Genomic DNA, 15,053 nt, shown 5'->3' on the forward strand with positions numbered 1-15,053 from the left:
AATCCCAAATGATTCGAAGAAGACTGCTGCATTGTGAAACATGACCTCATTGTGACAGCAGATAAAAAGCTGCAACCTTCCTCCACAACTCGCCTGCACACACTTCTCCTCTCTGGATTATAACTGTCTCCACTGGCGGGAAAAAGCACATTAATCTCTGGCCAACATTCAAAAAACGTTCATTATTAACCAGTAAGACGGAAAATGCTTTATTTTGACATGTCGCAGCGTTACATGCTGGTAGTTAACTGTAAATTGCCTTCACTACAGATTAGTTCATTTCTATGTGTGAGAAAGTCCCTGCCAAAGCAATCATATAACTTTGTTTGTGAAGCAGAAAAAATATTAATATTAACAAAAATACAGCTTGATTCTTGGTTTTCAACCTTGCTTGTTTCCTATCAATTAGTCTGCTGGTTATTAACTAATTGTTCGTTTAAGAAAATGTCCAAAAAATTGTGACAAATGCCTGCCATCATTTCCCAGAGCTCAAGGTGCCACATTCAAATAGCTTCTTTTGTCCGACCAACAGTCTGAAACATAAAGATAAACAGTTTATGATCATTTACGACAAAGAAAAAGCAGCAATTCTTCACATTTGAGAAGCTAAAATCAGAGAATGTTTGCTTGAAAGGAGGACTTCAGCTCTACAGTTACAATAAAGTGAAGATCAATACTTTGTATTAAGGCCTTTGTGTACAGCTTATTACCTTCTTATATATCTTAAAGCACTCTTAAACTTTAACCAGTACAATGGTATTTATCTTTTAACTTGCACATTATTAGGTCATGTGTTTTAATAACAGATTTTAGTATCCACATATAGTTTTAGACATTACATGTGTTTCTTTTTATTGTCTGCTGTTTTGTTGCTACTACTATTACTTTCATGCTTATATTGAGCTGCTGGAACCTGAATTTCCCATTGGGATCAATAAAAGTGACTATCTATTCATCTATCCATCGATCTAATCTATCCTCTCTATCTAAAGCAATGTGTGCCAGACATGGTTACATAGATTAAATCTTGAGCAAATAGCACCAGACTTGTAGTAATTCATCAGGAGTGACGCAGATCTCCTCTGGATTCATCTCAATTCAAACACTTTTATAAAAAATAGAGAAAAAATCAGATCACAGTTCATACTTCTGTCTCCTCTATACATCGCTCAGGACCCGTCTGTCCTCTCTCCTCCATCCAACAACAGCAGGTTACCAGGGCAACAGCCGCCTGCACCATCATCATCATCATCTTTTCAAAACCGTGTCTGACAAAGCTGGCGCCTGAAGCATTGCATCTTTTATTCAACAGGCAGCCCTGTGGGTGCGATGACGGGCAGAGCAGGATGTGGTGAAGCAGAATCATGACTGTTCATATAATCGTGTTGCTTCGATTTCACGCGGCGGTGAACAGAAACAACGCTTAGACGTAGAATTATTTGGTGACGATTAACAGGATTATAGAGCGAAACTGTTATGTAATGCAAGCAGTGCCATGCCTCACAGACACTTTTATTTTTTGTTCCTAGTTTGGCAGTAGTGACTTTTAGAGCTGCGTTAATGATGAGCTGATCAAAAGACAATTAAACACCAACTCATTTGCTAAAGTCATTGTTTTTGAGCAAAAATGCCAAAAATTTGATGGATGTGTGAATTTGCTGATTTTCATGGTCTTTTTTGGATATGTGCAAGTTTTGTAGCGTATATTGGACAAAATAAGACATCTAATGATGCCACCTCCTGCTCTAGGATATTGATTGATAGTGATTTTACACAGATTTCTGATGTTTTATAGATCAAATGAATAGTTGATGTAGAAAATAGTAAGTAGTTGCATCCCTAGTGACATTAATGTTATTGTAAACACACTAGAGCTGCACTTTAATTTTTCTCGATTGATAGTTTGCTCTGTAAAATGTCAGAAAACTTTAAAAAGCCATCTTCAAATTGCTTCTTTTTTCTACCAACTGTCCAAAACCAAAATATATTCAAAAGTAGTAAATTCTCACATTTAAGAAGCTTAAACTGGATAATTTTTTGGTATTTTTCTTTGTTTGTGATTAAAATTAAAATGGGTGCCAATTTATTTTCTGTCAAATGAGCGCAACCTCAAGGAATGAATGAAGACAAAACACAAGACACAAAATGTTGCTTTTATGTCATTTACTGAACTACAGTGCTGTTTATATCTGCAAATGTGGGGAAAAAAAGTCATGTATGGCAAACAAAATGCCTGCTAGACTTTCAGTTACACTTAAGAAGTCAAAGTATTGTGAGAATTGGCAGATTTGCGCTGTTATATATTTACATTTACAACTCTGCGTGTCCTCTTCAGAGTTTTTTACTGTTGTTTCTTCTGAGGAAAAAAGCTTTTATAGAATCCATTTTATTACCAAATTGTCAGTGTGTCATGGTGAGAAAAGGCTGCTTTTAAATGAGATGAAAGGAGCTGATGTCATCGGTCATGATTGTTAATATTTTAAATGTATTTTATTGTTTTTCTAAAGCCCACACTGTGTGACAGCATATGTGCAGAAATCCCCCCAGCAGGAGTAGAGGAAACGTGTCATATCTTTAAATTATCATATTTGATTAACATAAGATAACTTATAGGCTATGTTGGTTCTGTGGTGTCACAACATGAAACATTGTCTTGTTTGCATTACAGGAATTGTCACATTGACCACAGACCTTTTAAATGTGTGAGAACCTCTGTCAGCTCACAAACCTCAGGCTCATTTTAGACACATGTCACCACTGTGGTGCAGAGACAGTTTGGCCTCTCACCTACTGAACTTGCTGTTTGAAACCTCGTGTGGTCAGCCTTCCTTTCAACTTCAGACTGGTGCTGTAGAGTGTTGTAGTTCTTAAAGTGGATTACTGCCTTTTAATTTCTACTTTGCGGTAATAAACTGTTACTCTAGCTTCACGGTTAGGTTGTAACTGTGCTTTAATGCCTCTTTACAGACTTTTGTCAGCAATAAACATCCGTGCAGCTGTATGAATCATTGTGAGTTTATGATCTTTGTGAGCATTGAAGTGTATTGTCTTATATGCCTTATATCTCATATATATATATCTGTATATCTTACTGTATTATATAGTACAGTATGCATCATTTATATTCTCTATCCTTTTGTCTTTTCTGTGTTGTAGGTGTCAGCCCTCGTGCAGAGAGTCCAGGAGTCAGAAACGCTGCTCAGCACACTACAACAGGCCTTCAGTGAAGCCAAGAGGAACACACAGGAGCAGATGGTGAGCAACATATTCTGTTTTAAGCACTGCTGTATCGCCGGTTGCGTTTGATGTTATGGAGCCTGCTAATGATGGCAAGACTTCGGTCTTTCAAATAAGCATATTAATATGTTGGTTTGACAACAGGCTCTGGCTCTGTTATCGGCTCTGCTTATGCAGCCAAATTGAATTATGGATAATGCCTGTTTGGATTGACTTTTTTGGCCTATGCAGTAGTGACGTCAATGTTCCTCACTACCACAGATATTTCTCAACAAGATGGGAGATTTTTTCACTTAGTATATAAAGATGAATGTCCAAATTGTGAAAGGAAAAACAAGGGGAAAGATGTGAGACAGAAACATTCCTCAGTAATGAATGTACTGCAAGTTGAATCGTGGCACATGCATCAATGTGCCTCTAAAGTCTTTGCAGGAAAACTTGTCAGCCAGAGGAATGAGAGATGCCTTTTTTTTTTGCCGCATGTGGCTTTAATCTAAAGATGGATGATGAGTCTTGACACTGGTGTAAATTCAGGGAGAATTAGATGGACTGTGGCTCCAAAAACAGACGTTGCCCAGTGAGTCAGTCTTCATCGTGTATCACCATGTTTCCTTTGCTAAAGAAGGGAAACATGGTGATACACAATGAGATGGAGTGATTTTTATTTTGTCTGTTTGTTGTTGTTTTCTTTAAGGTGGTGCTGGTGCAGTCGAGGGAGCAGGTGGCAGACGAACTAAGCCGACTACAGAGAGACAACGACAGCCTACAGGGAAAACACAGGCTGCACGTGGAGCTGCAGCAACAAGAAGACTTCCAGATGCCCAATACTGTGCAAGTATGTGAAACCTAACTCGCATCTTTCAATCTTTGCATCAGTATCAAACCTCAAGCGGGATGTCTGCATTTTTTGAAAAGTCTTAAAAATCTTTGTATTCAGATCACAGAGGGTATTTTTCAGCCTATTTCATCCTATTTTCCCATTATTTTGTGTCTAAGTGACTAATGGGGACAACATCTTTTTGAAATTGGTGTCTGACAGCATTATGGATATGACCCTACAGACCAATACAACTTTTGTCTTTACACTTTGCTTGAGCAGGTCTGTTTGATCGTGTCTAAGCAACTCTCCCTCAAGGAGAAGCCTCATTTTGAGATCTCACGAGAGTTTAGTTGTTGTCGAAATCAGCCGAATATTCAGCCATGACAGAGTTGGAGAGAGGAGTATTAAGTATTTGATTAACAATAATAATAATAACTTTATTAATATCGCACCTTTTTAAAAAGCAGAGTAGAGAGTAGACAAAAATATGGTAAAAACCATTAACACTACTTATATAAATATAACTAAATAAAATAAATGTAATAAAAAGATGATACCACATACGAGCACGTCTATAACAAGAAGCAATTTAAAAGAAGTCACTGATTCTGCGGGCCTTTTTTTGCAGAACCACTGTGTGCCATGCGTTTACATGTGCACTATTAACATAACTAAACTCGTTAGTCTAAATGCAATGAAAGCTTCTCAAGTAAAAAGCCAAGAATAATAATTTATCAATGTAATCGGTACAAAAGATGCACGGACTCAAAAATGAAGAAAAAATACTGGTCCACTTTTACAGTTATTAAAGAATAACATGGCTTCATATTACTGAACCTTAATCAACCGGCTACTCTCCATTTAAAAACGGTCACAGTTTGAGCAGTGGTGTGACCATGCATGCCGCATAAAGAAAGTCGAAACTGACACCAAATTAAAGAAAAATAAACCCAGCAGAGTAGCGATTAATTGCCTCAGTGATAACACCTTCGCGGCTCCACCGGCTCATTTTCAGTGATTAATGGCATCATTACTGGTTTGAAGGTATCTGACAAGGTGAGAGTCCTTTTTTTAACGACTCTGTACTCTCCTCTCTGTTCAGCAGGTTCCCTCTTCAAACACACGCATCTCCTCCCACACTGTTACTCACTGCCTCTTTCTGAATTTTGCAGTATATAAAAAAAAAGAAAAAGGAGTGGGCTTGTGCTTTAGTGGAGGCAGAGTAACACTGATGATCCTGTGACATTTTAAACTTGTTGGTGGTTAAACGAGCTACACACGTAACATTTAAATCTGATCTGTATTAGCCAGACCTCCTCACACTGCAGCATGTATGTGTGTGTGTGTGGCCTGAATGATAAACTGTAGGATAACAAATCACATTTATATAAGTGGGAACCGGTGCAGTGTAACCCTCTGAGCATTTATCATCAAAATACTGAAGGTATAGAAAGACGTTATGCACTCGGTTGCTTAAAAGTGTATTTTTATTGTAGGAAAGACTCTACTAGTATTTGTCATATTTTGAAGATTGGTAGATTTTTGTTCATTTTTGTCAAAACACTTAAATTTTCATTACAGTGAATGCAGACTCACTCTGTGGTGTAATGGTTAATATACTTTGCATAAAAAGTAATAGATTCTTATTTTAGTTTAGACTATTTCACCACATGAATATAAAGCATGGTTATTTTAATTAACGAAAACTAAGACTAACTAAATAAAGCAAAACTAAACTAAAACTACTTGTTATCACTTGTTTAACTACTAAAACTAAACTGGAATAAAAAAAGCAAACTGTAAAACTAAATAAAAACAAAAACTAATGTAAATTTAAAAACTATAATAACCCTGATATAAAGAAATGTGTCATCAGCATACAGTATCACACATTTCCGTTTTTACTTTGACATTTAAAATAAATTCCTTCCTTTTGCTTGAGCTGTATTCGACCAAACTTTGCTGTATAATGACGATCATGATGGTGATGATGATTCCCCCAATAGGGTTAGATGCCCCTTGTAATGTAGTTTGATTCTTCCTCAGGAACTACAAGGTCTGGTGTTACTGTTTCGCGAGGACATGGTGTCGGTACGGACGTCGGCTGATCACATGGAGGAGAAGCTGAAAGCTGAGATCCTGTTTCTGAAGGAGCACATCCAGGCAGAGCAGTGTCTGAAGGACAACCTGGAGGACACACTGCAGCTGGAGATTGAGGGTTGTAAGGAGGAGATAGGTGAGACTTACTAACTAATTTATCAACTATGCTGCAGATAATATCCAATCATTATACTGTAGATAACCAATCATGTTTTAGTGAAGTAAACAAGTTGTCAAATCTCTCTGGGGACGTTTCCAGCATACATTTTTTGTAACGCTTTATTTTACATGTCCTTTAATTGTGGACCAATTTCCTGGAAATGTTCAATGTATTGTTCAGGTATTTAAAGGTGAATTTTTAGGACATTTTACTGAAAGGGTGGGTGGTTTTTTGGAACAAATTATTAGAAAAAAAGTGTAAAACTCCAACTTATATTTTGGTTCCTAGTTGTTGTTAATTAAATTCTTGATATAATTTTTTAACATTCCTTTAACAAACAGAAAATACTTAATTTGTATTGATATTTGCATATTAGAATACTTCTCAAAAACTCTTCTCAAAAATAATTAGCAAATTTCTTTAAAAAATGAAGTATTTTCTGTCTTAATTTATTAAGAATTTTTACAAATCCCTTTTTTCTTATGATTTGTACCAAATTGCACCACCCTTTCTGTAAAATGTCTTAGAAACCTGTGAAATACCTGAGAATTTCCATGAAATAAGGATAAAATTATGTAAAATACAGTGTTACCAATAGTTTTTGTTTTCTCTACATCTTTTTACATTCTCCTCTGTTTCTGCTTTTGTTTCTTCATTCAGACATCTTGGAAGGTATGACGCTTTGAACAAGCTCACTTTAACTTGCCTGTATGTGTGCGTGTTAATGGCAAAGCTGTCAGACTAATAACCGTAGTGATCTTGAGACGTAGTGCTTTTCCTCACACAGAAAACTGTAATAGCTAACGCGCATTAATAGATAAATTCACTGTATTGTATGTTTTCCTGCCCCACAGATTGGTGAGAGCACATGGAAGTTTTAATATCAGATATTAAGGATGTTTGTTTTGTAACACCGATGGTTTGCCAAGTAAAACAGTTTGTGTGCACTCACAGTCTAAACCTTATGAATGTTTTAATGTTTACTGAAAGAACTACACTCACTTGACTACACAGGAGCTTCAGCTTACTGGTCACCTTTCCAACATGTGAAGATTTTTTTGCCTTTTGTTTTGTTCAACCAACACTCCAAAACCCCCAACAGCCTTTTTACTATCACATCCGCAGTCACATTGTACACCTATTTAACACAAATAATGAAAACATACTGTTTGGATCACAAATGATTGTCTTCATAATTTGGAAGCTTAAAACGAGCATTCACATATGAGTTCTGTTTAAAGTGACCAGTGAGCCAAGTTCCTAGAAAAAAAAAAAAAAGTAAATGTTGTGAAAATAAATGTTTTCATGTTCTTTAGTGTTGTTTTTGTCTTTTAGCTCAACTCCAGTATCAAAGCTCAGTATGTGTAATAACTTTTAGGGTTTGCTGCACACACACAGTAAGCAGCTTTTCCCTCATTAAAGGTGCAGCTTTTGAAGTGCAGCATGAATTGCCAAATTACCTTCAAGGGGGTCGATGTAATAGTTACAGAGAATATTTGGACTTTTGAGATTCAGATGGATCCTCTCATGATGTTTTCTTCCCACAGCGTCATTCTCCAGTTTGAAGACAGAAATGGAGCGAATAAAAGCTGAGAAGGAGCAGGTACTGTCTCTGTGATATCATGTAACTCACAGCCCTTCTCCACATGTTTATAATTCAACATATTCAACATATGTACTTCAATAAAAAGTCCATTCTCAGTGTATATGCACAAGAGGCTTCAAGTTTCCATGTCACACTTATGTCTGGATGGCTCCAGACTAGTCGTAATATTACAGATCACGCCTGTGGGTAACACATTTAAGATGAGCGCAGAGAAATGTTTCTCCTTCAGCAGATGAATGTGAAAACAAACTCTGCACACACATCTTTAACTCTTACATACTGTTCAGGGTCTAATTTGACCCAGTTTTACATTTAGGAGAAAAAAACGCAAAATAGAAACTTTTCTTTGGGCAGAAATTTGATGACCCAGAATATACACAAATTGAAATATTTCAACATTTTTGTGCAGCTGATATGCATTTTCATTGAGTGTTTGACACATATATATTCAGAAAATTCAAAAACCACCATTCAAAAATACTGTTTATTCACATTTAATATAATTAATTGAAATGATATAACTTTGGACCAATATATAATGTGATTGTTATGCTTTTTCTTCATCAACAAAGTGTAAAAACTATATACTCTCTTTGCTCTATTATATATAGAGATATGAGGGGATATTGCGAAATGCCAGAATATGAGCAGTATTTAAGGGTTAAGCACAGTGAAGCTCATACATAATTACAGATTTTTTGTTGTGTTTTTTAACTGGCAACATCCCTAATTGTAACAACAATTTATTTATAGTACCTTTGTGTATTTATATGTCTTTTACTTTGTTTATATAGCTGCAGAGAACTCTAGCAGAGAAGACTGAGACACTGGAAAGCATCCAAGCCCTGAGGATCAAGCTGGAGCAGCAGCTTAAAGAGCTCACCATGGCAAAGGTAGGACCTGCCGCACCAAACTTTACTCAAAATACTGAAGTCAGAGCCTCGCAGATCCCACATAAATCCTACCTTTAATACTCTTAACTCTTAAGAAATCACTCTTTTCTTGTCAGGATCTACCCGAATATACAACATGTAATCCACCAACATATTTCAACAAAATCTTACCTTCTGTTTATCATCATAACAGGGATTATGTGGATGTTTTATTTGATATTGTACAATATTAGTAAGAAATACAGTATATGATATTTTCTCCATTTAAATAAGAGTAGCAGCATGTTGGATGAAGTAGTGAATGGGGTTTTCTCTATGGAACGGAGAACTGTGAAGACACTGAACCATTCAGAGTCTATATCATATTCAATTATTCATCAGCTGTGCTTCTGTGAAATATTTATGTTTTTGAATTTTTATTGCTCTGTTTAGCATTTTCTAATAGAGTGTGTGTGTGTGTTTTTGCTTTTGCTGCAGAGTGCACTAGAGGGTCAGGTGTTCGAGGAGAAAGACAAATCCCAGCGGCTGCAGACAGAGCTAGATGTCAGCGAACAGGTTCAGAAGGACTTCGTCAAACTTTCTCAGACTCTTCAGGTAAGAAGGAAGTGTCAGTTTACAGATAATATTATGTATAAGTTTAAAGAAAACAAAGTGGTTAATGTGCATCTGAAAACTGTCATTTTAGAGCCAGGGCTTAAAAATTGTGGTTTTTCTTGTTTAGTTTTTTTTAAATTTGACACTGCACAAAAAATAATAGTGCATCCCCCCCAAATAATTCACTTTGCATTTAGTATATGGAAAATAATTCAAAACTGGTGTTAAATGTAAACAAACTGGCATTTAAAGGGAAAATAAATAAATATTTGATATTTACTGACTGATGTTGGTTAAAACAAATAATTCATTGAAAGTGGAGTGAGGCACAAAGGGTTAAACTCTCCTAACAAGATTATTTCAATTAATCAATTGATCTTCGTCTGTGTCTCCAGGTACAGCTGGAGCGAATACGACAGGCAGAGTCCTTGGATCGAATCAAAGTAATCCTCAATGACACCAACTTGACTGACATCAACCAGCTTCCAGAGACATGATGATGCCACTTGAATGAAAACTGCCTTCACAGTTTCCTCCCCCCCACCCCCCTCCTCCTCTTTTCTCTATCACTGGCCCAATAACGTTATTGACCCTCCCCAAGCCCCTCCTCCCCATAACCACTGTGGAAGAGTTTGGAGGGACAAGGACAGAAATGGCCTTTTTTGTGTACATTTTAAGAGTCTTGGAACACACCGTGGATAGAATAATGAAGAAGAACACTACTAAAAAAAAAGAAAAAAAAAGAAATTGTAAATAACTAAATGTCTGTCTATGGACGGAGGGAACGGAAGTCCACCTTCCTGTGGGTCTGTTTATGTCTTGTTTCTACTGTAGATATGACTGTCTGTATTAGCTCAACCAAAAAAAAAAGGTTTGTCATCTTCTTTAAAGCACTTTCCATCTGAAACAGGTAAACAGACAACAATTTGGATGCATAATTTTTTTCTCCTTCTGTTCCCAAAGTGGTTGATAATCGCTTCCTCGTTCCACTCCTTTGTTCTTTCCGTGTGTTTTGTGTTGGTTTTTTTTCTCTCCCACCCTCTCTGGCTATTTTTCTGTGATATTTTCCACCTTGTTCTAGTCATTTCACCTAGTTTCCACATATGACAAAGTCACGATGAAGGAAAATTCATGGAAAATACTTGCACATAACTTACTGGGATATAAAAGAAAAAAGGAACATAACACAATGCAAGCAATACCCTCCATTTCTTTAAACATCCTCCACTTTTTTTTCTGGCTTTGTTCTCGCTCTTAGCGTCTTTACAGAAGCCTTTTTTTTCTTTTAAAGCTGCTGAAATACAGTGAAGAAACATTAGTCATGGTCAAAGTTGTTGGGGTTTTATTTGTCTATTTCCACACTTGACAAGGTTGTCAAGAAATCCCTCGAAACACTAGTTAATCCCAGTCCATGTCGAGCAAAGAATATAATTGATTTTAATACCTAGGTCTCGTCATTCAACACTTTATTCCTTTTATTGATAGCTTTTTTTGAATTGACTTTTCTTAACATGATTCTCTCTTAAAGCTCTTAAATTACAGTGGGCGGCTTTTAAATTATAACCTATAAAGAGCACACTTTTGTAACACTGGACACAAGATTTATTGTTTTTTTGAGCGTTCACAGAGAGATCAGAGGTCAGGGTCACATGTAGGAGGTTTAAACCTGGCTCACCCGATTGTAAAAAAAAAAAAAAAAAAAAAAGTAGCCTCTGTACCTGACTAGGCCAGAGTGACTTCTTTCCCAAATTTTTTCCCCTGTCTTATGCAAAATTCAGCGGTTATTAGAAGCTTTAGAAGGACTTTAGTGTGAAACGGTTCATTCATCACTACAAGAAACTCTGTCAATTTTTAGGCTAACGATGAATTAAATTTAAACTCGCGTTGTTTAACACTGTAGTAGCGGTTAGAAATACTCCACCGAATTTGCTTTGCAGTCCTTTTTAACATTTTCAGACTCACAATAAACAGTTTAATTTAAAAAATAAAAATAAAAAAGGATCAAAATCAATGCAGCAGAATAGAGATATTGTCTTTTTTTTATTTTTATTCCACACATCCTTCTTCCTTTATGTGAAAATCTTGCGCCTACATCACCCACAATGCTACGAGACGGAGAGCTCAGTCATAGATTCAGTAATGTGTGTTATGCTAATAGTGGCTAATGTAGCCTGGAGCTGCTACAGAGGTCTGGTAACCTCACTTCTTTATAACTCCAAACCCCAAAAAGACTTTATACTTTTTCTTTTTTTTTCTCCTCCAACATTCAATAATCTCCAATACCTGTAAACTGATCCTCTTTAAAGGATGTAATTTGGTTAGCAAAAATAATGTATTTGATATGTTGTGAGGAATAACTAAATGGTTAAACTGGAAAACTTTGCAACTTGTCTACGTTTTGGCTAATTTACTGGAAGCCATGAAAGACCATTTTTTGGACAACTGACATGCTAACTGACGGAGACATTTTGAAGTAGTAGGGCTGCAACTAACAATTATTTTAATTATCGGTTAATGTACCGATTATCTTATCAACGCAATGTTTACATAAATGTTATGAATGAAAATGTGCATTATAATTCCCCAAAAATCCAATATTATGTATTAAAAACATTTTTTGTAATCAATCAAAAGACTAAAACCAAAAAAATATTAAATTTTCTATCAGAAAATCATGAAATCTAAGAAGGTACAAACAGCCAATGGTTGTCATTATTGCTTGAAAATTAATAGTAGAGAAATTGGAACTTGTGATCTAGAAGACTGAAAAATTAATCAGACAAAATACAAGATGTTAAGAACCCTGCGTGAGTAGTTATATTTTTTGTCATCACATGTTTAAATAATTTAAAGCGCTTTTATTTTGTAATTTTACCTCTTACTTCCTCCTTGAACTGATGTGAAATTGTTGCCCACAAACGGCCGTTCGTTCTGTAGTCTTTGTCGCTAAGGTTGGTCCATGGGTTGTTCACTTTATCCACTGGCAAAATTTCGGATCCGATTTCAACTTGAACACGTACAGATGTGTTTAAGAAGTTGACATTGTGAGTAAAGAACGAGAATAAGAAGTGAAATCCTACGATTATTGTAGGAGGAGGAAGTCTAATGAGGGGCCGTCTTTTGGTCTTTAACCAATCAGAACAGACTGGGCTCATCAGACGCTGGTCTTTTAAAGAGACAGGAGCTGAAACGGCTTGTTTCAGACAGAGGCTAAACTGAGGGGCTGCATAAAGGGCCAGTATCTGATAAATAAGGAGTATTTTGAAGTGTAAAACATACAAAAAATATTCCAGGTGAGCCCCAGATTAAAAATATAGACCTTGAAATATGCACGAAACATCCCCTTTAACAAGATGTACCTGCAGTTAAGGTCTTCTTTAATAAAGGTGTGACTCAGCAATTTAGATGTTTGAAAACGCAAGGCTGCAAATGTGGTTTCATGGATCATATGAGCTCAAATATTCCACGGATGGAGGGCTTCTCTTTGCATTGTGATTTTAAATAGTACACAATATACATATATATATATATATATATTATTACATACATACAGCAGCATTGTATGTTTTAAAGACATGTTGATCACTGTTTTGTTTTTTTTGTTTTGACTTGCATGTGTTGCGTTGTTTCCCTCTGTTGCATATGTCTATACTGTAGATATCTTGAGTTGATATTTATGATAGATTCATGCAATGTGTTATGAGATAAGTGTGTGGATGTGTGGGCAAGCCAGCCTGAGTTGCACTGACAAGAAAACCTGTATGTCTTTGGCTTGTGTGATTGTGCGCTGATCGGTTGTTGTTAATGTGTTCGGCTACAGACTGAGAACTGGCGAACTTAAAGTAGAAATTTTACAGACTGACCATTACAGTCCTTTTACTGTGGAATTCAGGACATAACGTTCTCTAAAAAGCCTTATTGCATTGGCTTTGTGTGTTTTTAATTTCATGTACCTGTAATGTAAAGGATAGGTTCACAATTTTTTTTAAAGTCTAATGGCCACTATGGACAAGAGGAGCAAAGCCAGTTTCAATCGGGGCACCTGACTATTATAAGAATAACTTAAAAAAAAAAAAAAAAAGTGAATTTATCCTTTAACGTCAGTCTATTACAGTAACAAACCCTTTACTTATGGCATCACAGACAGTCACTAATTTGTTGTTGTCATGTCATGAGAGTTGATTTTTATTGAATAATCTTATCTACACACGTCTAACATTACTGGATTATTTGCAAAAATAATTCAATGTTAAAATCCCCCAAAAATTAGAGATGAATGATCTGAAAGCTCACACTGTGTACTAACTTATACTTGGTCTTTTCACATAAAAAAAACAAATTTTCCATTAATAAACTCACAACTCAAAATGTTTGTGCAATTGAAATATTAGTTGTATTGATTATTTTTTTCGTCAAACATTTGACTTGTTGGAAATGTGCTTTTTAAAAAATTTCTTAGCCCAGAATAACTGAATCACTACAGTTTTTACAGAATTATGAACTGAACTCTCACAACCTCAGAATATACAACATGTTAAGCTGTAACCTGTCAGTCGTTGCATCATAAGCATTGACAATAAATAGTGAAAAGAATCGATAAGAACTGGTAATATTGATTGATTCCTTTTTTGAGATTTTTGTGGTTTTGCACTTTAATTTAATTAACATATTTGTTACCCCTTAGCTCTGACTCAGGAGTGAACAGTTTGAGCTTTCAGAGGCAGCTTTTATACATGATGAATCAAAGCATTGTTATATTACATGTTTTATATTTGACCTGTACTAGGGTTAGACCGATATTCACAGTTTGCTGACGGTGGTGACGTTGAGCAAAAAAATCAAGCTGCTTTCAGTTTGATGGAGTTTCTACCTTTTTAAGAACTTATAATAATAAATCAGTTAAAGGAGAAGTCAGACCAACAGTGTAAACCCTAAAATAATTGTGAGTTTCAGCCAAGATGTAAATGCTTGTTTTACCCTGACATTAATGACATTTTGAGGGCTTGAATACTCATAATTTTGGGTCATTTGATGCCACAAAAATTGTCAGATTTCAATGTCAGCACTTGAGAAATCCTAGAAACCCATATCGGTCGAATCCTAGTGTATGTTCTTGTGAAACCACTTGTTACAAATTCATACTGTCCTAAAAAACAAAACAAACAGTGAAATGTTTACTGGAAATGTAATTTTAGAGAGGCATGAGCAGCACGCTGAATGATGAATACAATGAAATTCAAACAATATTTACTATAAAGTTCTGCCCACTGTCTCTGAGTTTTCATCAAAAACAACAGTCGTCTTCCCCCCTCGAGTTTATAGCATCACCATATCCATCTAAAGAGGATTTGCAAGATGTTAATGTAGCGGTCTTTTTCTACAGCATCAACTTCTACTTGTGTTCCTGCGGTCCTTTGTCTGGTTTGGAGGCGGCTCCTGGAGCTAAACGTTGGCACCCTTCTAGAGGTGATACTAAATACTCATGTGGGGGCTGGGGGGAGGATGCTCACAGGGCCGTTTGCTGTGATTGTGATTCATCTTGTGTCGTCACAGCTCAATTACAATGACCACAACAGAGAGAGAATTATAATTTAATCGAATAATTAAGAATATTGGCCTGAATAAAACTTGACCATTACCATA

The 15,053-nt window shown here is 36.0% G+C and overlaps 1 protein-coding gene across 1 annotated transcript in view; it reads left to right on the top strand.

Annotated features, from left to right (window-relative positions):
- Window positions 1-14,680, top strand: part of rabep1 (rabaptin, RAB GTPase binding effector protein 1) — a 36,883-nt gene extending 22,203 nt beyond the window's left edge. Inside the window, exons 10-17 of the mRNA XM_062432520.1 lie at window positions 3,157-3,255; window positions 3,932-4,072; window positions 6,104-6,293; window positions 6,978-6,989; window positions 7,865-7,920; window positions 8,718-8,816; window positions 9,294-9,410; window positions 9,806-14,680. Of these exons, the coding sequence (XP_062288504.1) occupies window positions 3,157-3,255; window positions 3,932-4,072; window positions 6,104-6,293; window positions 6,978-6,989; window positions 7,865-7,920; window positions 8,718-8,816; window positions 9,294-9,410; window positions 9,806-9,907 (816 nt within the window). The 3' untranslated portion in view covers window positions 9,908-14,680. The remainder of the gene's footprint in view (window positions 1-3,156; window positions 3,256-3,931; window positions 4,073-6,103; window positions 6,294-6,977; window positions 6,990-7,864; window positions 7,921-8,717; window positions 8,817-9,293; window positions 9,411-9,805) is intronic.
- Window positions 14,681-15,053: the final 373 nt, after the last annotated feature.

The sequence above is a fragment of the Scomber scombrus genome, chromosome 14 (assembly GCF_963691925.1).
Source record: "Scomber scombrus chromosome 14, fScoSco1.1, whole genome shotgun sequence".
Classification (NCBI taxonomy): Eukaryota; Metazoa; Chordata; class Actinopteri; order Scombriformes; family Scombridae; genus Scomber; species Scomber scombrus.